The sequence below is a fragment of the Cydia strobilella genome, chromosome Z, assembly GCF_947568885.1.
Source record: "Cydia strobilella chromosome Z, ilCydStro3.1, whole genome shotgun sequence".
NCBI lineage: Eukaryota > Metazoa > Arthropoda > Insecta > Lepidoptera > Tortricidae > Cydia > Cydia strobilella.
This window is the reverse complement of record NC_086068.1, coordinates 49,585,867-49,613,172: the sequence shown is the minus strand read 5'-3', so window position 1 is coordinate 49,613,172 and position 27,306 is coordinate 49,585,867. Positions and strand designations below refer to the sequence as shown.

At 40.0% G+C, this 27,306-nt stretch overlaps 1 protein-coding gene across 1 annotated transcript in view; it reads left to right on the top strand.

Annotated features, from left to right (window-relative positions):
- The window catches only part of LOC134754625 (host cell factor-like), a 40,604-nt gene extending 13,551 nt beyond the window's left edge, over positions 1-27,053 (top strand). Inside the window, exons 7-13 of the mRNA XM_063690958.1 lie at positions 4,178-4,305; positions 6,919-7,109; positions 8,536-8,616; positions 9,511-9,672; positions 22,984-23,154; positions 23,552-23,738; positions 24,319-27,053. Of these exons, the coding sequence (XP_063547028.1) occupies positions 4,178-4,305; positions 6,919-7,109; positions 8,536-8,616; positions 9,511-9,672; positions 22,984-23,154; positions 23,552-23,738; positions 24,319-24,407 (1,009 nt within the window). The 3' untranslated portion in view covers positions 24,408-27,053. The remainder of the gene's footprint in view (positions 1-4,177; positions 4,306-6,918; positions 7,110-8,535; positions 8,617-9,510; positions 9,673-22,983; positions 23,155-23,551; positions 23,739-24,318) is intronic.
- Positions 27,054-27,306: the final 253 nt, after the last annotated feature.

Genomic DNA, 27,306 nt, shown 5'->3' with positions numbered 1-27,306 from the left:
ATGGGTGCAACTTTCAGGCTTCCTCTTATATACTCATTCCTTATCCTATCCATTCTCGTCACGCCACACATCCACCTTAACATTCTCATCTCCGCTACATGCAATCTCTTTTCATCCCTCACCTTTAGGGCCCAACACTCTGATCCATACATGACGACAGGTCTTATGATCGTTTTATAAATTTTACCCTTCAACCGAAGGGGCATACGGGCGTCACAAATGGTTCCCGTAACCTGTCGCCATTTCATCCATCCTGTGCTAATCCGGTTTTTCACGTCACGGTCAATATCGCCATCGCACTGTAGGAGCGAACCGAGGTACTTGAAGTCGGAGCAGACCGGCAATGTAACGCTATCGAGTTCTATGGCAGCAAAACTGGAGAGACCGCCAAAATCGCAGAACATGTGTTCTGTTTTAGATCTGCTGATCTTTAGGCCAACATTCTCCAATTTTTGCCGCCATTTCTCAAGTCTGCTCTGCACCTCTAGTTCGTTTTCACCTACAAGCACAATGTCATCAGCAAACAGCATACACCAAGGTGCCTCCTCCTGTATGTCCGACGACAGAGCGTCCATAACTAGCAGGAAGAGGTAAGGGCTTAAAGCCGATCCCTGGTGCAAGCCTACTGTGACACTGAACCTGTCGGTGGTTCCAGCGGCTGACCGGACGCGTGTACAACATCGGTTGTACATTGACCGGATTAGCTCCACATACTTCCCAGGCACGCATTTCTCTTTCAGAGCCCACCACAAAACCTCTCGGGGTACTCGATCGTATGCTTTTTCGAGGTCAACAAACACCATATGCAGGTTCTTTTTGGCATGTCTGTATTTTTCGCACATTTGGCGAAGTGCAAAAATGGCGTCTGTTGTACCTCTCCCCGGCATAAACCCGAACTGGTTTTGTGTTATATCACTCTCATCTCTCAGGCGTCTCTCTATCACTTTTTCCCATATTTTCATGCTATGTGACATGAGCTTTATTCCTCTATAGTTGTTGCATTCCTGTACATCCCCTTTGTTTTTAAAAATGGGCACCAGCAAACTGTCACACCATTCGTCGGGGATTGTTTCTTCATGCAACAACTTATTGAAGAATAAAGTCAGCCACATACATCCATCCTCACGCAATAACTTCCATACCTCTCCTGGTATATCATCTGGTCCTACAGATTTTCCATTTTTCATACTTCTCACAGCCGTTCTTACTTCATCCATACATATTTCTTTCACTGCACCCATATTTATCAGCCTGTGCTCTAGCACCCTGCCCCATTCATTTTCTTCATTCATCAACCTTTCGAAGTAGACTTTCCAACGTTCTTTTATCGCTTCATCTTTCGTAATCACCTTACCTGCATCATCTTTCACACATTTTATATGAGCCATATCCCGAGAACTTCTTTCTCTCGCTTTCGCTAGGCGGTACAGCTGCTTTTCGCCTTTAGGGCTATTTAAAGACTCGTACAAATTGTCCTGTGCTGCGGTTCTGGCTATAGCAACTGCACGCTTTGCTTTCTTCTTACATTCTATATACTCTGTCCTCTTTATTTCCTTCTCAACTTCCTGCCCAGTTTCAACACTTTGCCATTCTTTAAATGCCTGCTTCTTTTTCTTTAATACTCCCTGTACCTCCTCATTCCACCACCACGTTTCCTTATCTATCACACCTTTCCCTTTCGACTCTCCCAAGACATCTTTTGCTACTCTTCGTATATAATTTGCCATCTCGTTCCAACATTCGTTTGCATTCAATCCTTCCATTCCATTCATTTCTATCATTTTATCTATCACACGTTCTTTAAACTTTATAGCACATTCATTCTTCTCTAGCATATGCCATCTTATCTTTGCAGGGGGCCGTTCGGTTCTGATACAAAACTGGATTTTAATGTTTACATCGATTACAAGCAGCCTATGCTGTGAAGTAAGGTGTTCTCCTGGTATTATTTTACTGTCTTTGATACAGTTGATCTTATTTCGCTTCACAAGGAAATAATCAATCTGCGTGGCGTGATTGCCACTTTTGTAGGTTATCAGGTGTTCATCCCTTTTTTGGAACCAGGTATTGGCGATTGCCATGTCCAAGGCAGTAGCTGCTTGCAGCAATGCTTCACCCTGTGTGTTACGTGTTCCGAAACCGAAACCCCCATGCACTCTTTCATACCCCACATTCATTCTTCCAACATGTCCATTAAAATCCCCACCCACATATATCTCCTCATTTGCCGGTATAGTCATGGTCACTGCGTCAAAATCCTCCCAAAACTTCTCTTTCGCTACATCGTCACATCCACTCTGGGGTGCATACACACTTATTAAATTGAGTGTGACGTTTTCCAGCATCACTTTCATCGCTATGATTCTATCACTCTTCCTGTCAACATTTGTGACATTCTGTTTTAGATGACGATCGAGTACTATACCGACACCATTTCGCCTGCCGTCACTCCCACAGTAATAAAATTTATATCCTTCCCCAATCTCTCTAGCCCTCGCACCCTTCCACTTTGTTTCCTGCAAAAAAGCTACATTTATCCTTCTTCCTTTCATTACATCTGCTAGCTCTCTCCCCTTCCCAGTCATTGTCCCTATATTCCAGCTGGCATACCTCAATCTCACATACTTAGGTTCCCGGGCTCGCTTCTTACGTCGCCCCCGCCCGGGCTGGTGCGACAACCCTTGTCCATTTCCCACCGGAGCCGGGTGCTGCCCCTGCGCGTCGCCTGCGGGGTACGCCCTAGCCCTGTCGCTCATCTCATTTAGTCCGATACTCATGCTGCTAAAAGGATTTGGCATTGAGTTTTTACAACCGGCCGCCTGCCTGACGTTAACCCTCCTTGGGAATCCCTAGTAGACTTAGGTGACTGTCGTTTTACTCCTTTAGTCGCCTTTTACGACATCCATGGATAAGCACGGAGTGGGCTATTCTTAAGCCGGCAACCACACGGCAAACGGAGTTATGGAGTAACAAACATTAAAAAAAAAAAACCGAATTGAGAACCTCCTCCAAAAAAAGAAATTTTTGTCAAAAACATATTTCTATTAAGTAAGTAACAGTTTTGTAGAAGTAACAGTTTTGTCAATGTCGAGTTCTAATGATAGATTCCATGAGGAGTTGTGGGAATAGCGATTTTTTTATTTTCATCTAAAAACCAATAATTTGCATTTGAACAGTGCTACTTGGTGAAATGGAACAGCTCATGAAGGCCAGAATGGATCTCCTTTGCGACAAATATTTTACGTCTTGGGCTAATTGTAATTGTTATAAGAGATAGTGCTAAATAAATGCCCGTAAATAACTTTAATGGCATTTCAAACTGTTTCTGAAATAGTTTTTTTTTCTATAAAAAATGTATCTATACCTAAGTCTAGAAAGTCTAGATATTGAACACGTTTCATATACAAATGCAAATTCAAAACTATTCCATTCGCAAATGAGCTAACGCGTGTAGCGTAGGTGCTGAAGGAGTCTACGATATTATAGTGGGCATCGCAACTATCGTTAAACGTTCGTTAAGTGGAACATGAAGACTCGGTTGCACCAAACCGTCTGTCACCGTTAAAGCATTCGCCAAATTTTATTGTATGGGAAGTTTCATAGATCTCTGTTGCGTAACGTTGATCAGTCTGTTAACAACCACTGTTAAGCAGCAGGTGCAGCTGGCCTTAAGAACCTCAATACTTGTTTCCTGATGCAATTATTTGTTTATTGACAACTCTTCTTATATAGCCTTTGAAGCGAAAAATAAAACTGCCTTTGCGTATATAATTTTGCCTTGCTATGCGATTCCTTGTAATTTCTTATTTATTGAATTGTAATGAATATTGGCAATCTCTTAATCCCTATATTTCCAAAGCAGATTGTAAATGAACACTCTGTATAAAAGTTTGTTGTCACTGGTGACGATCGCTCCAATTCTACACTTCACGAACCACGATTTGCTGCTCCTAGACTTCTATGTAATGAATCGAAAATTGAATTAGGTACGCAAATTGCAACACAAGTAAACGTAAGAATTTGGAAAAAAAACCCTTTTTGTTATTGTAAGTCTATTATTGTATGTCACTCAGGCTGAATATGAGTTCAGATATCAATTATGATTTACGTTGTCTTTATGTGTGATGCCCTAGATGTGAGACACGTAAACATGGTTTTAACACAGAGTATCATTCAGGTTTGGCGATGCGGACACGTCGGAGATGGGGGGCGCAGCGGACACGATGCCGTCGGTCAGCGAGTCTATGCCATTGCTGACGATGGCCTCGAACGGCGCCGCGCTGCCCTCTCCCGGCTTGATGCAAGGCAAGTATCATTATTCAGATTGGGCGAAGCGGACACGTCGGAGATGGATGGCGCTGCGGACATGTTGCCGTCGGTCAGTGAGTCTATGCCCTATGCCATTGCTGACGATGGCCTCAGAAGGCGCCGCGCTGCTCTCTCCCGGCTTGATGCAAGGCAAGTATCATTATTCATATTGGGCGAAGCGGACACGTCGGAGATGGAGGGCGCTGAGAACATGTTGCCGTCGGTCAGTGAGTCTATGCCCTATGCCATTGCTGACGATTGCCTCGAATGGCGCCGCGCTGCTCTCTCCCGGCTTGACGCCAGGCAACTATCATTATTCAGATTTGGCGAAGCAGACACGTCGGAGATTGAGGGCGCTGCGGACATGTTTCCGTCGGTCAGTAAAGTGAGGTTATGCCCTATGCCATTACTGACGATGGCCTCGAATGGCGCCGCGCTGCTCTCTCCCGGCTTGACGCAAGGCAACTATCAGTATTCAGATTGGGCGAAGCGGACACGTCGGAGATTGAGGGCGCTGCGGACATGTTGCCGTCGGTCAGTAATGTGAGTCTATGCTCTATGCCATTACTGACAATGGCCTCGAATGGCGCCGCGCTGCTCTCCCCCGGCTTGATGCAAGGCAAGTATCGTTATCCAGATTGGGCGAAGCGGACACGTCGGAGATGGAGGGCGCAGTGGACACGATGCCGTCGATAAGGCTCGGAACCGGTTTTTTCTTCATACAAAAAATACCGGTATTATTACGTTATTTTTCGTTGCTTGGTTTATTATTTCTTTTTTAATGGAACAATCTAATAATAAGAATTTGTTCCTTAATATATGATTCAGATCTACGTAAAGAGCATATTTCGTGATTTTGAAAAAAAAAAAAAACAGTTGCAAGCCTTGGCCGTCGGTCAGCGAGTCTATGCTATTGCTGACTATGGCCTCGAATGGCGCCGCGTTGCTCTCTCCCGGATTGTAAAAAGCATAAACGGGTGCATATCGTAGGTTGAATTTCATATAGCTTTTATTATATTGATTCGAAATACGCCATCTCTCTTTGACCCCTTTATTGCATGTCGCCCATTACCTTCGCAAGTGCAGTAACAGCATGGGATTTCTCATACATAACAAATGAGTCGACTGATGCAACTGCAAGCGACTTTATTGGTTTCCTTTGTTGTGTAATAAAGTTTTAGTAACGCCCGGCTCGGACGCGAATGACCTGGTTCGTAATTGTATATACAAAAAAGAAATTCCTTAGAGTAATAGTACCATACTACAGAGGCTGGGAAGTAAGGGGTTGCCGGCCGAATGTTAGTTATGAGGCGGACAACCCCTTTCTACGCCGATGTATGTATAGTGCTTTTCTCAAACATGCAATGAAATAAATAAAGAAATCTCCACGAAATTAAAGTTTTATTTCTAAAGAAACTAAAAGAAAACGAGGCACAAAATATAACTACCACCTATAGGTACGTACCTTTATCACACGTGTCGTATATTTTACACATGTAGTTTATCAATTTATTACACAAATTTTCAAGATATATTTATGCATCTTAGATTTTTTCGCCTTGCATCCGTCTGATTGTAGTTTTAGCCACATAACTAAGATTACATAGTTTTTTATGTTGATATTATGCTTCACATACATCGTTGCCTTAAACATAAAATATAATTAACAGGTATTCATTTAATATTTTCGTCGAAACTCATATTAAATAACACAATCAACAACGCACAACAAATCCAATAAAATAGAATTACAAAATGAAAAATGTTCAACTTTACCTCCAAAACGATATAAAAATACCTACGCGTGTTTGAGTAGACATTTTTACCGCTAATATTTAAATGAAATATTTTAAATCTGTATTTGTAATTATAGTTTGTCAAAGGCCTGTCTCATTTCAAACATAGACAAAGAGAATCATACTATCTTTATCTTACACTAAGTACTAGCACCCGAAAGAAAAGGATGAGTATAGTTTTTTTGTTCTTGTTTACTGCCAATTTGGTTTGACCAACTATAAATTTGCAATTAAATATTATTGGAATTTGTTAATAATGTTTTATTAATGATTTTTTTGGAAATTCTATACAAATAAAACTGCAAAATATATCAAATATAGTTTATTGTTTTTTTTTTAATAGTCGTATTGGCAGAATGTCATTCCGAACCAAAAAGCAAATATTGGTTATAGTTTTTTTTTATGGCTGAATGCCATGATGCTGTGTCACAAATATATGTGAAATGGAAATTTAAAAAAAGCCACTCCCCGGCCTAGGCCTGCAACTTTGTATGAAATTTCATTACAGACATCTCGTCTAGCCGCGCCTGAGACGAGATACTTTCCAGCCTAATATAAAGAACGTAATGTCAATATTACATAGCATGTTTGATAAAAGCCACTTCCCGGCCTAGGCCTGCAACTTTGTATGAAATTTCATGACAGACCTCTCGTCTAGCCGCGCCTGGGACGTGATACTTCCCAGCCTAATATAAAGAACGTAATACCAATATTACGTAGCATGTTTGAGAAAATTATTGTTAAAAGCCCTTTGAGCTGTTTTAGCTTGCCGCCGGTTGGATAGCATCCATAAATGGATGTGAACTTTGTGTAGGGGAAGAGGGCGGAGCAGGCGTGTCGTCGTCTCAGGCGGCCGAGAGCGCGGCGACAGCCGGCGCGAGCGAAGGTGAGGGCGCCGTGAGCAGCTCCGTGGCCGGCAACAACGGCACGCCGCCGCTGCGGCCCGCCGACGCTGCGCACGCGCTCGCCACGCTGGCCAGTGCCGCGCTCCACCACCACGAACAGGTACCAGGTTTATTTGATAATTCGGTGTTTTAAGTCTAACCACATTATTTTTTCGAAATGGCAAATAACTAAAAAATATTAAATTTAGTAGCAGGTATTTATATATTTATTGGTATATGCCTATTATATAATGTACATATATGTATACATTATTGGTGTATATATTTATTATATCTTCATATTACGTTGATATTTTTGACTATTAATTTTAAGCATCTAGTTTTAGTGTTCTTTACATACCCCGCACCAACTATGCTTCTCTGTTTGGCCTAAAGGTTGACTGGTAGAGAATGCCGGGTAGCATTAAGTCCACCTTTTGTCACTATATATTTTTTACTGTGCAATAAAGTTTAAAAATATAAATTAAAAAAACCCAATTTGTCGATATGATTTCATACGTTATGAGGCGGCAATCTGTTTGCGAGGCAGTTCGATCTGTGTGGACCTATACTAGCCCTTATGCAAATTAGTTCGCCTAGTTCCACGCAACAATTTTGTTTATCCTAATAAATTTTACACATGAAGATAAAATGACCCAGTAATGGGAACCGTAATAGTAATGTTTAATCTAGTTTATTTTGATCGTATAAAAAAATTGCATGAGACTTATTGTTAAAAAAATGTACTTTTCAAAAACGTTGTCCAAATCATATTGTCCTCTCCTATAGCACTGATGCATGCATGGACTCGAAACAAAATTGTCAGTACATTGGTAGAGCCGTGTTGCTTTCCCTAGTAATAGCCCTTTTGACATCTGTTATATTCCTACCCGTCAAATAAAAAATCGTTATTTTTTTTCTTTCAGTACAAACGGTATTTCTTGTATTAGCATTAGCATTAAATGTTAGTGATTTTTAAACTTAAACATTATTTTTGTACAAACGCGAGAACCTCAAAAAATGGTCTGACTAGACGAAAACATATGCATCGGGGCTAGTATATACTTATACGTGCAAACCACGTTGTAACGAATAATTTCGTCATTTCATTGAGGAACACCACTATAATTCAAAATTATTGTAAACTAAAATGTCACATATGAAAGGAAAAACCGGCAAAGTGCGAGTCGGACTCGCGCACGAAGGGTTCCGGAGTACCATTGCGCAAAAAACGGCAAAAAATCACGTTTGTTGTATTGGAGCCCCACTTAAATATTTATTTTATTCTGTTTTTAGTGTTTGTTGTTATAGCGGCAACAGAAAAACATCATCTGATAAATTTCAACTGTCTTAGCTATCACGGTTCATGAGATACAGCCTGGTGACAGACGGACGGACGGACAGCGAAGTGTTAGTAATATGGTCCAGTTTTTACCCTTTGGGTACAGAACCCTAAAAATGACCCGGGCCCCAAGTACCCGAGGACTTATCTGACTTTCTCAAAGAAAGGGTATGTTTCTTTTATTGAGCTGTATTTTTTTTTTCAGAACGAAGCCGATGAGCCGAAACAAATAAACGATGAAGATGCTTGGTTCACCGTGGGAATCGTCAAAGGAACCACTTTTACGGTAAGTATAGGTGTTCCCTATTGATACCTAATACCTAAGAGCTCGATCACGCCCTAGTTTCAAATCCGGCACAGTGTTTATGTCATAAAATGCGTAAATCATTCTTAAACGGTGGCCCGTAGCAAAAAATATTCTATTACATAGGTAATCTACATAAAATATTCTGTTACATAGGTAATCTACATAAAATATTCTATTACATAGGTAATCTACATAAAATATTCTATTACATAGGTAATCTACATAAAATATTCTATTACATAGGTAATCTACATAAAATATTCTATTACATAGGTAATCTACATAAAATATTCTATTACATAGGTAATCTACATAAAATATTCTATTACATAGGTAATCTACATAAAATATTCTATTACATAGGTAATCTACATAAAATATTCTATTACATAGGTAATCTACATAAAATATTCTATTACATAGGTAATCTACATAAAATTTTCCACAAAAAAGATTCAGTACACTTTTTCCCTAGGATCAATATTTCAAAAAAAGTGGGAAAGTTACATAATTTGTTGTCGTTTTTTTTTTTAGTTGTTCGTAAATAACTCGTACACGTTAATATATTTTGAAATATTGATCTTAGCGAAAATGTATTGAATCTTTTATGTAGAAAAAATTATGTAGATTACTTATGTTATACAACTTTTTTTGCTACGGGCCACCGTTTAAAGAGTTATTTACGTGAAACTATAAAAAGTGACCCTAAAACCCTCCCTACCCGTTGGCTCCGCCCCCACCCTCCGGTGCTTGTTTAGTACACCATTCCCTACAACTATGCCAAAATTGGCTTATACACGAATTATTTCTCCCGATTGGCAATGTTTGGTCTTCCTTTGGTGGCCTAGTAGATCACATTCCATATTGTTTTAGGTTCAAAACTATTTGTCGGATCCAAACGTGGACCTGTCCAACTTGTCGCTGGACAACTTGCCTGACCTGTCGGGTCTGCCGACGACGCCTCTCGAGCACGGCACTGCCTACAAGTTCCGACTCGCGGCCATCAACTCATGCGGCAGGGGAGAATTTAGTGAAGTAAGTTTTACAGAAAATTATAGACAATAGTAATATTTATTTTAATTAATATTAAAGGAAGAATACCCTATCTTACTAAGTCATAACACGTTGCAAACCTCTGTTAAATTTGTCTCTTTCTAACAAGCTAAAATGTTAAAGTGAATGTTTTTTACGAAAACGCCACATTTGTTTTGTTTTATTTGTGAAAATCTCTTGCGGGCTTACAGGTGACCCCAAAACGCTCACATATGTATAAGATAAAACGACTCTACAAATAATGTCATCCTACCTAATAAATAAATTAAATAACACAATTATATAAAATTAAATTCAATTACGCCAAATTATAAATGTGAAATGTGAAATTACAATTAAATAAAAAAAATCGTCGAGTAACGGGAATAAATATTAAATTAGGTACGTCAAATTATAGGCAAATAAATACTGAATTACAATTAAATCAAAATAAATGTCAAGTTAACAAGTAGGTTCATAATTATTTATTTACAATGAACGGACTAAAAGGTTTGCAAATAGAACTATTTTTGTTTTTAATAGTGCCATGCTATCGGCAAATACATCAGCGTCCTGGATCTGTGCAAGAAACTCATTTATCAGAGCAATGGCACTGGCAGTAAATAGGTGCGTTGCAGGTGCAGGCTTGACGGGTTCGAGTTGTACCGGCTGTAACGGCAAAAAGATTTCACGCGCGTGTCCCTTTGCGGCCTCCTACCGCGTTCGTGAAATTATCCGGCACAAACAAGTTAAGCCTACTCAGAACAAGCGGATTGTCCACCCTATGGCGCAAGCGCAAGAGCGAGCAGTAGTGGGACAGTATTGCAATTTTCCGGCGCAGATCGAGGGTATCCAAACCGACCATGCCATTAACAAAAAGTGATGAAAACAGAGTGGGGTAGTTAGTACATATGAGTGCCAACTGTCAATAAAATCATTCAGTCATTTCTGCGTGATCGAACAACATCAAAATCAAAGAGAATATATAGGATAGAGGGGTACTGTCATAGTAAATTTTGTAGGCACAGTCAGCGATTGATAATAAACATGGATGACTGACTAACTTCAAAGAAAATATCAGCATATAAAAGGCTACAGAATTAGAATACGCATGCTCACCAGCGGACCAATTGCATAATCAAAGTTTAGGTATGGGTTTTCTTCGACCAAGATTATAATTAGTCAATTTCACCGACCCGAAATACTATTGGTCTACTCGTTTTAAATTTTAAAATTAGTCGCTCTGATTGGCTGTAACCATGCCGTAACACTGTCACTTGAAAAGACATAACAATCAAAACTGCCTCTTAGTAGACGGTTTCATGCATAGACATAGTATATATGTCGGCGGCAGATCGTAAAATCGGGCATATCGAGATATTCCTAGGCATATCATGAAACGTCGCCATTTCATATTCTGACTAAGATTTACCCAGGCATATCACGATCTGCCTAATAAAACAGGCGGCAAATCGATCAGACCAATGCATTCGTTGATATTCCTAGCTTCATACCGGGCGCATCGTAAAATAACTTGATCGAGATATTCCTGGGCATATCATGAAACGCCGCCATTTCATGATCTGGTTAAGATTAACCCAGGCATATCACGATATGCCTTATAAAAGAGGCGGCAGATCGATAGGAGCAATGTATTCGTCGTAATCGAATTTAAACATTAAATAATAAAGACATACTAACATTAAATAATTTCACGGTTTAGACTCACTTGCGAGTGACTAAAACAAGTGAGTCTAAACCGTGAAATTATTTAATATTCGTCGTAAGTTTGCTTTGTGGCAAAATGGCGGAAAAGCATCAGCTGATCGAGTTTAACTGTTTGTTATCCAGGGAATCATACGTGATTTTGCTGTTATCCCATTCTGTTTTGTTGTAAAACCGTAAAATATAGCCGCTTAATACAATATTATTCTAATTTATAATTGATATTTATCTTTCCACTTGAAACCCTTGAACTTTGCACGATATTGCTAGTGGTCGCTAGTCAGATCATGAAACGCCGGCATTTCATTATCTGCCTAGGAATATCACACCTTGAAGTATGCACGATATGGCTAGTGGTCGCTAGGCAGATCATGAAATGTTGGCGTTTCATGATCTGCCTAGGAATATCATCCCTTGAGGTGTGCACGATATGGCTGGTGGTCGCTAGGCAGATCATGAAATGCCGGCGTTTCATGATCTGTCTAGGAATATCACGCCTAACTTATTTAATATGCCCACAGACCACCCCCTATAGACCGAGCTTATAGGACGACTCGCGGTCACCGCCCGTATGGTGTATAGGTCTTATATAAGACTAGCTTTTGCCCGCGACTTCGTCTGCGTGGACTTAGTAACCGCAGCTAGAATAAGAATAGCGCCTGGAAAAATTCTCATAGCAATCTAAATTTGTGCATATTATGCACACAAATTAGCAGGCACTTCGTTAATTATCTCAATTCCACCCCGCTTTTTACTTTCTTAAGGGATGATTTTCGGGATAAAAACTATCCTATGTCCTTCTCAGGGACTCAACCTATCTCTATGCCAAATTTCATCTAAATCGGTTCAGCGGTTTAAGCGTGAAGAGGGAATACACAGACAGACAGACAGACAGACTTTCGCATTTATAATATTAGTATGGATTGCTCGCGCGCCGCTCCGATCAGTTGCGCCCAAGAATACGACCTGTTAGCAGTGTGCACGTCTGTACGAAAATAAATCGTAAATAATTGAATTCGTTCGCTAATCATTTATATTGCAGCGTTAAATTCTGTGGCAAGTCATCTAAGACTTCCAAATACAAAACAGATGGAATAACATTCCAGTTAATTGAGAAATTCATTATTTTGTTGAAAATTTTTTCTTGTCCGCGGAGATCATTTTATACTGGTCAAACGGTTGTACTGAGCAGCAACGAAGTATGCCCGTCCCTTTTCGTCAACATGAAAATGCAATGTGCTATCCCTTTCACGTTAACGACTAGTGATGTGAAGGTGGTGCTTTCGTCAGTTGCTGAAACTTCGTGCTTTCGTTCGTACCGTATTGTACCATTTTAAAAAATATAAAAGACAACTGGGATTATTTTTTATTGATAATAATTAATATGTAGAATCTGTAGTTTTATTTAGTTGTGTAGGGTTTAGGGTTGATCACTCAAACGCCAATGTCAACAATACTTTTTATTGACTTATAAGTACATACAATTACGGGTTCATACAAAACAGGTTTACTTCCTAACTAAATTAATCTCGGATAGCGGACGGCAAGGTTGAGCGCGTCAACTACCGATGCAAATAGCCGAGGGACAGTCGGGAACCTATCGCCAAGGCTCTAGCTAAACCCTAGGGAGGTCAGGGAGAAGACTGCAAGTGGCTATCGAACTCCCGTCCCACTGAGACTAGCCAAAGGACAGAGGGTGTACCTATCGCAAAGGCAGTCGCTAGCTGAATCAATCTGATGCGGCGCGGACGCGGCTTTTATTCGGTTCGGTCGGCGATCGTCGTGCGCGCTCGGTGCTCCTCGGTGGCTGGCCGGTGTGACGCAGTACTGTGCGAGCGAGAAAGTATTCGAGCCCGCGCGCCGTGAGAATTTGTATTGTTACATTCTCCCCCTCTGGTACTCGATGACGTCCCGTGAGAGTACTGTAGTACAACACGCGAGCTAGTTCAACACTGTTTTATTATATCAATGTAGTTAGGTACAGTATTTTACAAATACCCTTAACTAATATACTACAAGTACCAGGATCTGTCTTGTTATATTCTCCCCCTCTGGTGCTCGATGGCGTCCCGTGAGAGTACCAGGATCTGTATTGTTATAGTCTCTCCCTCTGGCACACGTATGTCTGAAGAGAGAGTACCAGGACTTGTGTAGAACGCTGTCTCCTTCAGTTTCGCCAAGTCGACTAGTTGGCACTATCCTACCGTAGGCACCGCCTGAGAGCAGCAGCAGAGCCGGCAGAGCCTTGCGCTGCGCTGTCCGCGGCTGTGGGAGGAGACCTCTCACTGCCGGCGCTAATACGCCGTATGATCAGCAGTGAGGAGGCATGGGCGGCAGTGGCTTCCTTTAGCGTCACTGTTCTAACGCAAAAGGAAGCGGCAGAGCGATCGCGCGAGGACGACGCGAACTCGCTCCCTCAGCGCCGAAGGAGACCAGGTAGGCGGCGAAGAGCCTTCGCATCAAGGATAATGCCGCCTTAACGGGACCCAGCGGGTGATGGGTCGGGAGTTCCATCACCCGCATGAACAGGTTCGAGCTGGAAGGCCCTCGAGTGTTCCGAGGAGCCTTCAACGAAGTAAGCTGCTAGAGCGGCCGTAAAGAATGGGTTCGCAAGAACAACGCCGACGGGGTATCGGAGGTCTACAACCGAGTTCCCGAAACCCCGTCTACAAAGCACGCGGCGGGACACCCCAGGGGGTTTAGTCCGTGGGAGTCGGACATACCCACTAGGCTTCTCCCGGGCCAGTGGGATCCATAAAGGATTCCCCCTGGGTCATCAAAAAAAAAAAAAGGCACCGCCTGAGAGGGTGTTCATCAGAACCCTCTCCCTGGAGTGAAGCTGGTCTGATAGCATACATCAACTGCATTGGTGTTACTGTGGTTTACTTCTGTTGCTACTTTGTCTTCAATTTATTTTGTTACTACCTTCTTTAGACGATTCGTCGTTAACCTCCTTATTTATCTCGTTTACAACCATTTTGTATGTAGAAGATAATGTAGGGTAGGTGTAACTTCTTCTTTAAATGCGGGTAGTTGTCATTGCTGAGAGTCTCAACTCACAATGTAAAAATAACCAAGGGACAATCTATGAACCTATCGCCAAGGGACCTAGGTAAGTCTGGGAGAAGACTGCAAGTGGGCTATCGAACTCCCGAGTCATTGTGACTCGCCAAAGGACAGAGGTGTACCTATCGCTAAGGCTGCCGCAAGCTAAGTCAATCTGATGCGGCGCGGACGCGGCTTTTATTCGGTCCGGTCGGCAATCGTCGTGCGCGCTCGGTGCTCCTCGGTGGCTGGCCGGTGTGACGCAGTACTGTGCGAGCGAGAAAGTATTCGAGCCCGCGCGCCGTGAGAATTTGTATTGTTACATTCTCCCCCTCTGGTACTCGATGACGTCCCGTGAGAGTACCAGGATCTGTATTGTTATATTTGGTAGTTTATGGTATTGTATGGTATGGTATGGTATGGTATGGTATCGTATGGTATGGTATGGTATCGTATGGTATGGTATGGTATCGTATGGTATGGTATGGTATCGTATGGTATGGTATGGTATCGTATGGTATGGTATGGTATCGTGTGGTATGGTATGGTATCGTATCGTATGGTATGGTATGGTATCGTATGGTATGGTATGGTATGGCATGGTTTGGTATGGTATGGTATGGTATGGACTATGGTATCGTATCGTATCGTATGGTATGGTATACTTTTTTTTTCTGTTTATTCTGTGTAATTCGAAATACATTTTAACCTTTAATATGTTCTCACTACTGAGGTGAATAATTATGTGTGCAACACGAGAGCAAAGTTATCTTACATCTCGTGTTTTTGAGTCCCTCGCTACGCTCAAGATTCTACCTTAGAATCACTCGCTTCGCTCGTGATTCAATTATAGAGTCTTTCGCTTTCTCGGGACTCAAAATAAACACTCGCAAGAAAAACCAACTTTCCTCTCTTGTTGCACAAATAACTAATGTATTTCTGTTGCCGCTATAACAACAAATACTAAAAAGTACGGAAGTTGGAGTTACTCAGAAGCACCTTATTTTTTTAACGCTTTTACGAAATACATACTTTGTAAATCTCATGAATGTAAATTTCACCACAAAATGTATGCAACACCGAGTATTAAATTTCATACATATTTTCTGGGACCCTTATTAGGTACATTACGTTTAGAATCTTATATCATTAATATGCTACGTAATTTTTTTAGATACGTTTATAAAGTACCTACTTAATGAATTATTATATTGTTTAACCACTGCCTGTAATGAACATGTCCCATCCCTACGCTTACACGTGTCGTTTGGAACGACCAATCACAACGCCGTGAGCACCCGCCCCCCGCTTCACTATTTGGTGATTTCCGTCGCGAACAAAATGGCCAATATTAGGCTTCTATAGGCGGTTTTCTGTGGATATTTGTTTATTTATTTAAGTATACATCTGTAACTTACAGCTAACAAGCCAAAGCGTCACAAATATTAATATATGTCGAACATTATACAATAATTATCTCTAACAAACAGTACATTGTAATTTAAAAATAGCAGTAGTCACATTAGGATTTTTCTGTTAATCTCTTACATTTTTCAATTAAGCAATACCATGTAGAGTGAAACAGATCACATTGCGGGTCTACTTTGAGTACGGAGTTGAGCACAGAGAGTGCGGCAAGAGCGGCGCGTGCCGCAGCAGCGCGATGCGCGCGGGCGGGCGGGCCAGGAGAGGCGCTGAGTGCAGGCGGGACCGCGCGTTGGGAGCGTATAGCCTGACCACCTCTTCGACCAGACCCGTGCACTCTATTTTGTTGTGTATGATACCTAGTGCAAACTTAACCACCGCTAGACATCGCCTTACTTCCAGAGATTCGTACCCGAGTACGCCCAGAAGAAATAACGTAGGGTATAGATAAGGGTAGTTCGTAAATTGCTTCTTGTACAAACTCCGTAGGTACTTTTTTTGTACTTTCTCCAATACTAGGCTATATTTAGCTTCGTGTGGGTTCCAGACTGTGGCATTTGATTCTAAAACACTCCGAACCAAGGCCGCGTATAGGGCTCTAACAGCTGTCGACGTTAGATGTTGGGAATTGCGTAACACAAAGCCTAACTTTTGTGCTGCTCTTTTGGCCACGCTTAGGGTATGCTCTCGGAAGTTAAGTTGCGAGTCGAACAGAACTCCCAGATCGCGAACCGTGGCGACTCTCGTTATTACCTCTTCGCCGTGTATCTGTGATGAAGCGGTAAAGACGACCGAGTAAAGCTCATCATTTCGCATTTTGAAATATTAAAATTGAGTTTGTTCAGTTTACTCCACCTATATACCGAGTTAATGTCATTTTGAAGGTCCATGCAATCTTTTTCGGAGTTTATAACTTTTACTAATTTGACATCATCTGCAAACATCATTATTTCAGAGCATTCTACATAATTAGGCAGGTCATTAATTAAAATATTAAAAAGCAACGGCCCTAGGTTCGATCCTTGGCTTATGCCGGAGAGTGTGTTGTACGGCTCTGATTGATACGGTCCGTATTTTACGAACTGTCTCCTCTCGGATAAGTAACTGGCAAATACTTTGAGCAGCTGAGGTACAAACCCTATACTACCCAGTTTGATCAAGAGAACGTCGTTGTCTACTCTATCAAATGCTTTTTGGAAGTCCAAATAAACTACGTCAACTTGCTTTCTATTATCTAGTTCCTTTGACATTAGGTTCACTAGTGTAACTAAATTTGTAGTAACAGAGCGTTTGGGTAAAAAGGCGTGTTGCGCGGGTGTAATATGTGATATACACTGCGGTAATATGCGAGCATGTAATGCCATTTCAAACACCTTAGCTAATGAGGATAATATCGCTACCGGTCTGTAATTCTCTACTTGTAGTTTTGAACCCGACTTAGGAATTGGGGTTACCCGAGATTCTTTCCACAGTTTAGGATATACGCCAGCTGTAAGTATTATATTAAATATGTATGTTATAGGCTTAACTATGCAATCTATACATGCCTTAATTACGAAGGGTGGTATAGCATCTGGTCCTGCGCTCGTTTTAGGTCTTAACCGTTTAACAGCTCGCCTTATTTTCTCTGGACTGAAGGCTTCTACTGCCACACGCTTCGAGTGTGCCCCACTCAATGCGTCTGCTGCGGTTGCTTCGAGAATTGGTGGATCAGGGAGAAACACAGACTGGAAATGTTTCGCGAAAGCGGTTGCTATATCCGCTCCTTGACATTCTTTATCGCCGTGATAGATTTTGGGCTCGATTCCTCCGCGACAACGTAAACTATTGACATACTGCCAAAATTTTGCGGGTTGACTACTTAACTGACTCGATACATTTTTGACGTAAGTTTCATAGGCCATCTTAATGTCTTTTTTCAAATTTGTTCGCATGGATTTAAACTGGTCAAGGTATTTACTATTTCCACTCATTTTCCACATACGGTGATACTCATATTTTAGCTTAATGTCATGAATTATTCCTTTAGTATAGAAAACGGGATATGCTCTGGTAGACGAAGGCTTTCGAATTTTCTTTGGAATACATGTGTTAAATATATCGTAAAATGCGTCATTAAAAATGTCGACGGCTAAATTTGGATCTTTTGTGGCAAATAAATTATCCCGTCGTATTTTTAATTAATTCATATAATGTTGCATAGTCTCCCTTCGGGAAGACCCAATCCTTATCAATAGGGATATTTGGAGGTGGTTACGTGATTAAAGGCCTACGGAGTTTGTATTCGACGCGAATGGATAGTGGCGGGTGATGTCCATCAATTACCGATAATTCTTTCCCCGGCTCTGCACTCCGGACCTCAACTCTTTCACTCAACTCCGGACTCGTAAGCACCGCGTCAAGTATTCTTTCGTTTTTATCATTTACAGTATTATATTGACTAAGGTCACACTTATTTAAAAAACAATCGTACAACAACAAAGTATTTGTGCTAGCACTATGGTAATTTAAATCGCCTAACAACAGTATTTTCGTGCTTCTAACTCTTTCACTGACACTCAACATTCTCAAACCATTCCGTATAAACGCTATCGGTAACATTCGGGGGTATATATACGACACACACGTAAACGTATTCCCCGTCAATTTGAAACCGTGCCCATAGGTCTTCTCCGGATAGCTATAGCGGTTAGCAAAATGAAACTGCACTTTATGCAGAAAGCAAGCCGCTTTGCCCAGTGATACTAGGGACCAATCTGAATGATTTCATCCGAGGAAACACAAATTTCATCCACTAGAATTCAAGATGGCGGACCTTTTCCAAAATGGCGGCTGCAAAATTTAAAAAAATTGTAGACACAAAACGGGTGCACCGATTTTAGTAATTGATATATCAATCAATTCGTATTGACACCTGTAATCGGAAAAAAATATACCACCTAAGAAATTAAAGATGGCGGCCGAATATTAAAAAAAATGTTTTTATTTTTTTCCTTCTACTGAAAATAACAACTAAATGTTCTATAGTCTTCTTCTTCCTAAGGGCAATGCCCTTATTCTTGATGATGCCTCTGTGCCATTGCCATCCTCTTGGGGTTGGAAGTCATCTAATGAAAGTTGGGAACCGCAATGGTCTGAAGCCAGGGAGATATGGCGTGAATTATCATACCTGGACCATTGCGGTTGTAAAAAAGGTTACGAAACAATGCGCTGCACGTGTCGGAGGGTGGGTCTACCCTGCACAGTGCAATGCAGAATGCAGCACATGCAAAGGCAACTGCAAAAACGAAAGGTACTTATAGATAAACTACGCTAAACTGTCCCGCCCCTCCATTACTATTTCAATACTACACACATTGAAATAGTAATGGAGGGAAACTGTCCCGCCCCTCCATTACTATTTCAATACTACACACATTGAAATAGTAATGGAGGGGCGGGACAGTTTGGCGTAGTTCATTTCTATATATTTAATTTTATTATATTAGGTAGGTATATTTTGTTCTGATTTCATATGATTTTTTTTACAGTTCAACCACATCGGACTAAGATGATAAAAAGGAATAAATGTGACGTCCCGCGGGTAAAGGTACCTTATGGCGGTTGGCGCTTAAGCTATTATTAACGCCGCTCCAATACTATATCGCGGTGCTATGCGACGTAAGCGCCAGCCTCTATAAGGTTCCTTTTGCCGTGGAACGTCACAAATAATAAGCAGCAATACATTTATTTATAGCTCAATAAATAAAGTAAATATGTATTATTTTCTTTTTTTACCTTTAAATATAAAGAAATATCATCAAAGTTGTCAGTTTTGATGCGAGGGGGCCGTTTCGGACGGGTGTTACGCGCTTTTTGTAATGCGTATAGTTAAAAAACTACTCAACGGATTGTCAAGTTTTTTATTTTATTTTGTAGCTAATATTATCAGGTTTCATTTAAATGAAAGAATATGTGACCATACTATAGAATATTTAGTTGTTATTTTCGGTAGAAGGAAAAAAATAAAACCTAATTTTCTTAATATTCGGCCGCCATCTTAAATTTTTTAAATAGTATATTTTTTTCCGATTATAGGTGTCAATACGAATTGATTGATATATCAATCACTAAAATCGGTGCACCCGTTTTGTGTCTACAATTTTTTTAAATTTAGCAGCCGCCATTTTGGAAAAGGTACGCCATCTTGAATTCTTGTGGATGAAATTTGTGTTTCCTCGGATGAAATCATTCAGATTGGTCCCTAGTATCACTGGGCAAAGCGGCTTGCTTTCTGCATCAAGTGCAGCTTTCGATGCAAATATCGCCGTAACCGCTAGTACTAGGAGGGAGTTTCGAATTGTGGCACGCGCTCGAGAATGATCGGCGGTCGAGCTGCCAGAAGTACTCCGCCGCCAGCGCATCCATCACCTCGGTCACGGCGCAACACCTTCCAGTCTCCTGGACATAGTTCTGCGTCTTCGACCGATTCATTCAGATTTGTTTCAGTTATGGCTAGCAGGCACAGTTTGTCCATTGCGAGCGTCAAATTAGCTCTCCATTCCCTTAACTTACTCCGCAATCCTCTTAAGTTCTGATAGTAGGCGTGTAGTATGAAATTGGTTTTATGATTCGTTCGTGCTTTTGTTGCGAAAGTTACGAAAATTCTGCTTCCAGGGTTTTATGCATATATCTTCCGTAAGCGGGATCCAACACCCGCTCAACATACTTCAGTGGAACAGTGAGTTTGAATGATGCATAATTTCCTTTCGCCTTTAATTTCTCGACTGTGCAAACGTCTTCCCCACAGATCTCTGAAAGATAGGTCTGTACTTGATTGTTAGTTGTGCCCACTGCCCACCTTTACATAAAACAAGTGAATGGAACGGCACCTCTCCGAAGCTTTCAGCGGGCACGTAGTTCCAGGGAGAGCTGTGCCTCTCTTAACCTCAAGTTGTTTTCGCGGGCGTATCTGCGATTTACCTCGGTCCTCGCCCTCTGCGTCTGATCCAGCCGGTTTAGCTGATGTCTCCGGATGTTTACCACTATCCAGGTTATTAGGAATCTGACCAATCTGACTAGCTATTGGCGGCAGTAACGCCCTATCAGAGGCTTTCTGTTCCGTTGAAGGTGGTACCGACTTACGAGTTGCGTCGCAGCTCGGCGAAGACTGCGTTTTTGGTTTTTCAGTAACGGACGCGTAGGTTTCGGCGGGGGTGCTGTCTCTATAAGTCACTAACGAATTCAACCCCTCTTCAAGGGCTGTCACTCTTTCTTCAACAGTAGTCACGCTAGTTTTTAATTGCGCCACTGCGGCCACAGGCGTTCATCTAAGTAGTCTTGTAGCTCCTGCCTAACTAGAACTCGGATATTATCTAGATACACCGAGTAATCCTGGGTATTATTATGTGGCTGTGGACGACGGAACGTGACGTGCTGTGATCTTGTCGAGTGATTCAGAAAACTGCAATCCATAGATTCTTCGGCATGCACTGTATGTACGGTATGATTGATACTGAAGTCCGATGTTCGTATTGGTGTATTTGTGTTGTCCCCTCTCTTCGCCTGACGACAGACACAACCCGGGCAAATCCAAGTTTTCCTCCGTTCTGACGTCAGCGTGTCATACAGGTCCTTTGTGACGTTAGCACACACCAAGTCATATATGTCCATACATATGCCTAAACGTCGCCAGGCAAATCGTCAAACGTTGAGGTTTGAACGATATGGCTGGTAGTCGCTAGTCAGATCATGAAATGGCGGCGTTTCATGATATGCCTAGGAATATACCGATATGCCCGATTTTACGATCCGCCGTCGACATATACGCGGTGTTACTTGAGCCATAGAAAACCTGAGACACCCCAACAGTATTTTTTTATTTTGAACTCATCTTGATTATTTATTCTTTAATCCGATAAATATTTAAAAAAATATTTGTTGTTCAGTTTTCTTAACAATTCTATTCGACTGGTAATTCTACACAAGATGCTTCGTCGTTTTAGTGACATCAAACAATTAATAGTTACCATCGTAAACACTGTTAAAAGACCATTTGCATACCTTACTGCAACGAGATAAGGTTTACCAATGGCCAGTTAAGGGTGTTGCTCAATGACAAATAACGTGTCAAATTGGTATGTATCCTCCCGCATGATTGTCTATGTTGATTCGATGATACCAAAGATAGATATAACTCCGTAATAGATGGATACAGTCTAAGGAAAAAACGTGCCTCGAAAATCAAGAAAATTTGATTCTCGTTCAGAGGGCGCTACTAGCTTTGGCTTACTGTCGTATAGATGGCGTTGACGGTTTCGTTTGTTATTTAACAATTTTAACGCATATCAGTGAAAGAACATGGGTCAAAATCATAAAAATAATTAATGCAAAAAAATAAAACATTTATCCATATTTAAATACATTTTATCGTATTTTTATAAATCTTCATTTTTAGTTTTAAAGTGTGTCGACAGATGGCAGTGAATTTACTGGGGTTACAAAATTTACTATGACAGTACCGCTCTAGTATAAGTTACTCTATGATGATACTAAGAATGTCATGTGTCAGAAAATATATTCTTTGTCCTGACTAGAATCTAGAGTTTTATTTATGTTTATTTACGGATAAATTCCATACATTTAACAAATGCTAGTTATTTATATTGTTGCATTACAAACCTGTAGAATGGGCATGTAAAAAAATAAAAAAAATTACCCCCATTAAAACATAGCGCGATCGATTCTCCTATCGATTCTGAACAAACTGTTTTAAGGTTTTCAGTGGGTTATGAATAAATGTTTTTTTTATTTGTATCTATTATTTTTATATCATTTGGCCCCATGTTCTTTTACTGATATGTGTTAAAATTGTTAAATAACAAACGAAACCGTCAACGCCATCTAAACGAGAACAGGCCAAAGGTTGGTATTGGTGGTCGCGCCATCTGTGCGAGAATCAAATTATCTTGATTTCCGACGTTTTTTCAGACTTTATTCATCTTATACGGAGTTATGTAGGTCTTTGATCAAAACAAACAATACAAACTTTTACACTTTAAGTGTAAAAACAACATCTTATCATCTTATAAGATTATTATTATTGTAGGGTGGTAGAATTGTATTATTTATATTTTTTAGGAAAGCGCATTCAAGACCTGTTTACCGGGTTTCCCCGGGGCGCCGTCTGCTATAAAGATCTCCAAGTCCGTGGAGGGCGCTCACCTGTCGTGGGAGCCTCCGCAAGTGGCCGCCGAGGGCATATTCGAATATTCCGTCTATCTGGCAGTGCGCTCCAATACTCAACCTAAGGTTAGTCCAACGGACAAAATATCTAATAAATGTACTACGAATAAATGTACCCATAATATCCAAATATACTTTTAATTATAAAAGGTGATAATTTTGAAAACAAAAAAACTTATTTTTTTCGGACATATTTCCTAGGAATTAGCCTTTTAACAAAATAGGTACATCGGTTGTACATTGTACAATATTAATAAGATGACTGCTAAGCAGTTGTCATGATCCAATAGACAAGTAGACTTTTGTAAATATATACCTATACATTTTTGACTTGCTTTGCTTATTGATAAAATGTTTGTAGATGTTTCATTTTGTCAATCCCTTGTTTTTACTAGAAAAAAAATTTAGATAGTAATTAGTACTGCCGCTTGGTGTTAAATTATTAGTGAACGTTTGTTTGCAGGAGGCGGCGAAGTCGCAACTGGCGTTCGTGCGCGTGTACTGCGGCAAGGCGAACACGTGCGTGGTGCCGCAGTCGTCGCTGAGCGCGGCGCACGTGGACTCCTCCACCAAGCCCGCCATCATCTTCCGTATCGCCGCGCGCAACGAGAAGGGCTACGGACCCGCCACGCAAGTCAGGTGGCTGCAAGGTTGGTTCATCCTATACTATACAGCATTCTGTGTCTTATTTTTTAGCCATATTGCCTCCAAATGTGGATGTGGAAATATAAATTATTAAACATGGCATGGAGACAATCTTAATAACTACAGGTGCTAAATTAAGCAAAATCATATGTACTTATAGTCATATTTACATCGAAATGTAATCAAAGCTAGAGTTAGACCAAGCTAAGTTGGCAGCGATTTTGATAGCCCTGTGCAAGTGTATTCTAAACATCAAACGTCTATGAAATTAAGTCGTTTACATAACACTTGCAATTGCTATCAAAATCGCTGCCAAATTAGCTTGGTATAATTCTAACTTATTTAATTATCGGTTTAGTAAAATGATTTGATTGTACACGGCTTAGATTAGAAGACTGTGAAATGTTACATCCTAATAATGAAAACGTTATAGTTGTAAGGTCATCTTTACATATTTTTGTTTTATTATTATGGATTTAGTAATGATTTAAAATATTCCTTCGATGGACGTGCGGAACCGTACTTTCTACTAGTCACTTGGAACATAAGCTACACGCGAGTCTCTAAATGTACTGTTTGTTTCAGATATGAAATCAACGGGTGTAAAAAGGTCAGGCGAGGGCCGCTTACCCGGCGCGTCGCCCTCCAAACAGCCTAAACAAATAATGCACTAAACTGAACTTAAGTGACAGAATCAAAGTATCCCTAAATTTAAGTAGTTATATGTACAGACTGAATGAATTTTGTGTTTTATCCACTTGTTTTATCAATGTAATTAATAGCTCTTGAGGTTTTGATTCAGTTTATAATTAGGTACACCATTCCTTTCTATCAAAGATAGATAATAGATGGATCACGAAATCACTAAAATTTGATTCTCGATCAGATGGCGCCACTAGTTTTGGCCTACTCTCGTATAGATGGCGCTGACGGTTTCGTTTGTTATTTATAATTTTAACGCACATCAGTGAAAGAACATGGGTCAAAATCATATAAAAATAATTAATACAATAAAAAAATCATTTATCCATATTTAAATACATTTTAACGTATTTTAATAAATCTTCATTTTTAGTTTTAACGTGTGTCGATAGATGGCAGTGAATTTACAGCGGTTACAAAATTAACTATAACAGTACCGCTCTATCTTATTATATCCTCATTGCTTTTTATTATGCTGAGTCTTCAAAGGAAGGCGTAATAAAATAAGTTAATGTATTACGACTACGACTTTTTACTTTAGATTAGTTTGACTGTTTATATCTGCAGTGCAAATTACATGACTACGAATACATGCTTTAAGTGTATTCTTTGAATATGATGTTATGTTGTTCATCTGTGCGGCTAAAATGTCCGTCATCTTTGCACTTCATAGACCATCACCTCTTATCTTTCACATTCATGCTCAACTAGGGTGATTACGATTACCGAGGCTAAACACTTATAGTCTGTTCTTTTAGGTTCTAGAGGTTATGTAAACCAACTAAACCTTATGGCTCGTTCATTACACCAATATGTAGTAATTTACGTTATTATATCGCTGGTTGAATGACAGTCAGGTGGTTTTCTTTGATTTGCATTACCTAAACATTCTTGAAAGCGAAGGACAGCCTGCCCGGGTGCACACGTAATCACACGTTTGTCTAAAATTCCAATGAATGATAGTATCCGAAGTGTCATAGTTATCTGCTGAGCTGTTACAGTCCGTCGGTTGTAATTCGTGCAACATGATCTACATGCGTTTCTGATATAAATTTAATTATTTGCAAGTACAATACATAGTGTACAAAGTTGTCGCTTCCGTTACCGTAATAATACTGATAATTGACTTATTCGGAACTGATAATCATAACTAGTCACAGTAGGGTTACAAACCGAATCAAAGAGACCCATTGTATTGTAGATGAAAAGTTTAAGTACAATAAATCAATCTTTATCTCAATACATGTTTCACTATACAAAAAGAGTGGAATTAAAATGACACCTGTTCACAGTAATATTTGTTTGATTAAGACTAATTTATATAAATATGTACATGTGAGTGAGAAGGCATGGGACTACGGTTATAAAAGTAGTTTAGTATAGCATAAAGTGGTAATCTTATGAAATATACGCTCTCAAACGTCAGTTTACTCTTTCAAATTCTAGACCAAGAATTCTGTGGAAATCATGTAATAAAATGTACTAAGGTCAGTACGGGTAAGTGTAGCTACGAGGCAGGTGTAACTGACCTTCATATAACGTAAAATTATTAAGATTTTGATATTGCTATAATCTGTTGTCATGAGTAAATAAACTATTAATTGTAATTTATTACTAAAGGTGACGTTGTCAAGCAATTATGAGATTATCGTCATTTTGAAATCTCACAACTATTTTAATACGAGTTGGAGCCTACACGTGGCATACAATGAGTGACTGGGAAAGTGTGTCTATCTCACTTAAGGCAAGTGTGACTGTATGTTACACTTGTCCCGTATCAGAGATCGTAAACAATACTTTTTTTGTATCATCAATGACGAATAGCTTTTGCCAGCGACTTCGTCTGCGTGGAAATATTAATTAAGGTAGCTACCTTATTTTTTATCTCACCGGTATGTATTATGTTTCATCTTCATCTAATAAGTCTAATAACCGTAATTCGCTGGCTGGGACAACAAGCGCCACAGCGCTATGAAGTGTGTTTATTCCTATAAATAGAAGGTCATTTTTGTTTTGTTCACATTTCTTTTTTTTAGTCGTAAATAAAATGTTAAAAGTGTATTTTTTAATAAAAAAGGTTTTCACCCAAGGTTGGGACATATATGTCACAGTTACGCCGGATTATATTTTATCATAGATGATGAGAACTAACTAAGTATATAGTATAGATTTATAAATTATCATCGTTTAGTATAATGGTTATTGCGTTTTAATATTAAAAATTGTAGTCTAGCGTGCACTAACAAAGTAGTCACCCTGACTGAGAAGTGTGACCCTGACTCTACTTTCATTAAAGCCCTTAAATATCATCTTTAAATCATCAAACGCACATAAAACACATTGATTTCAGCTAAAGTTGAACCTTACCATATTGTACATTAGGACACAGTTCAAAATCCAACTTTATGACATTGGTTTATGTGTTCAAAGTAAACTTTTACAAAAGTATGTCACACTTACCCATATTGACCTTACCTACAGCTTTAAATGTTTGATCCTTTATTTAAATAAGTAGCCTATATTCAATTGGATGTATTTGAAATAAAATATACCGGAAATTTAATAGCAATGTAGTTCAGACATGTTTTTATCTGCAGATAATAAAGTTATTTTACCTAGCTTTTTGTTTGTGTTGAACCCACCGTTATAAATCTGTCCATCGAGTGCTCTTATTAAAGTTTTCGTTATAATGAGTTCTTTAGATCCCACATAATCGACTAATTGTAACATCTGTTTACATAAGTAACGCTGTCAACTGCCCAGAAACTTTCAGTGGCGTTAATGTCCTATTGTAAGTACCCAGCCAGATATGACGTTTAAATTATGCAGTTCTATAGGACTCGTTAATGGCTTAAAAATATTGTATAGCAA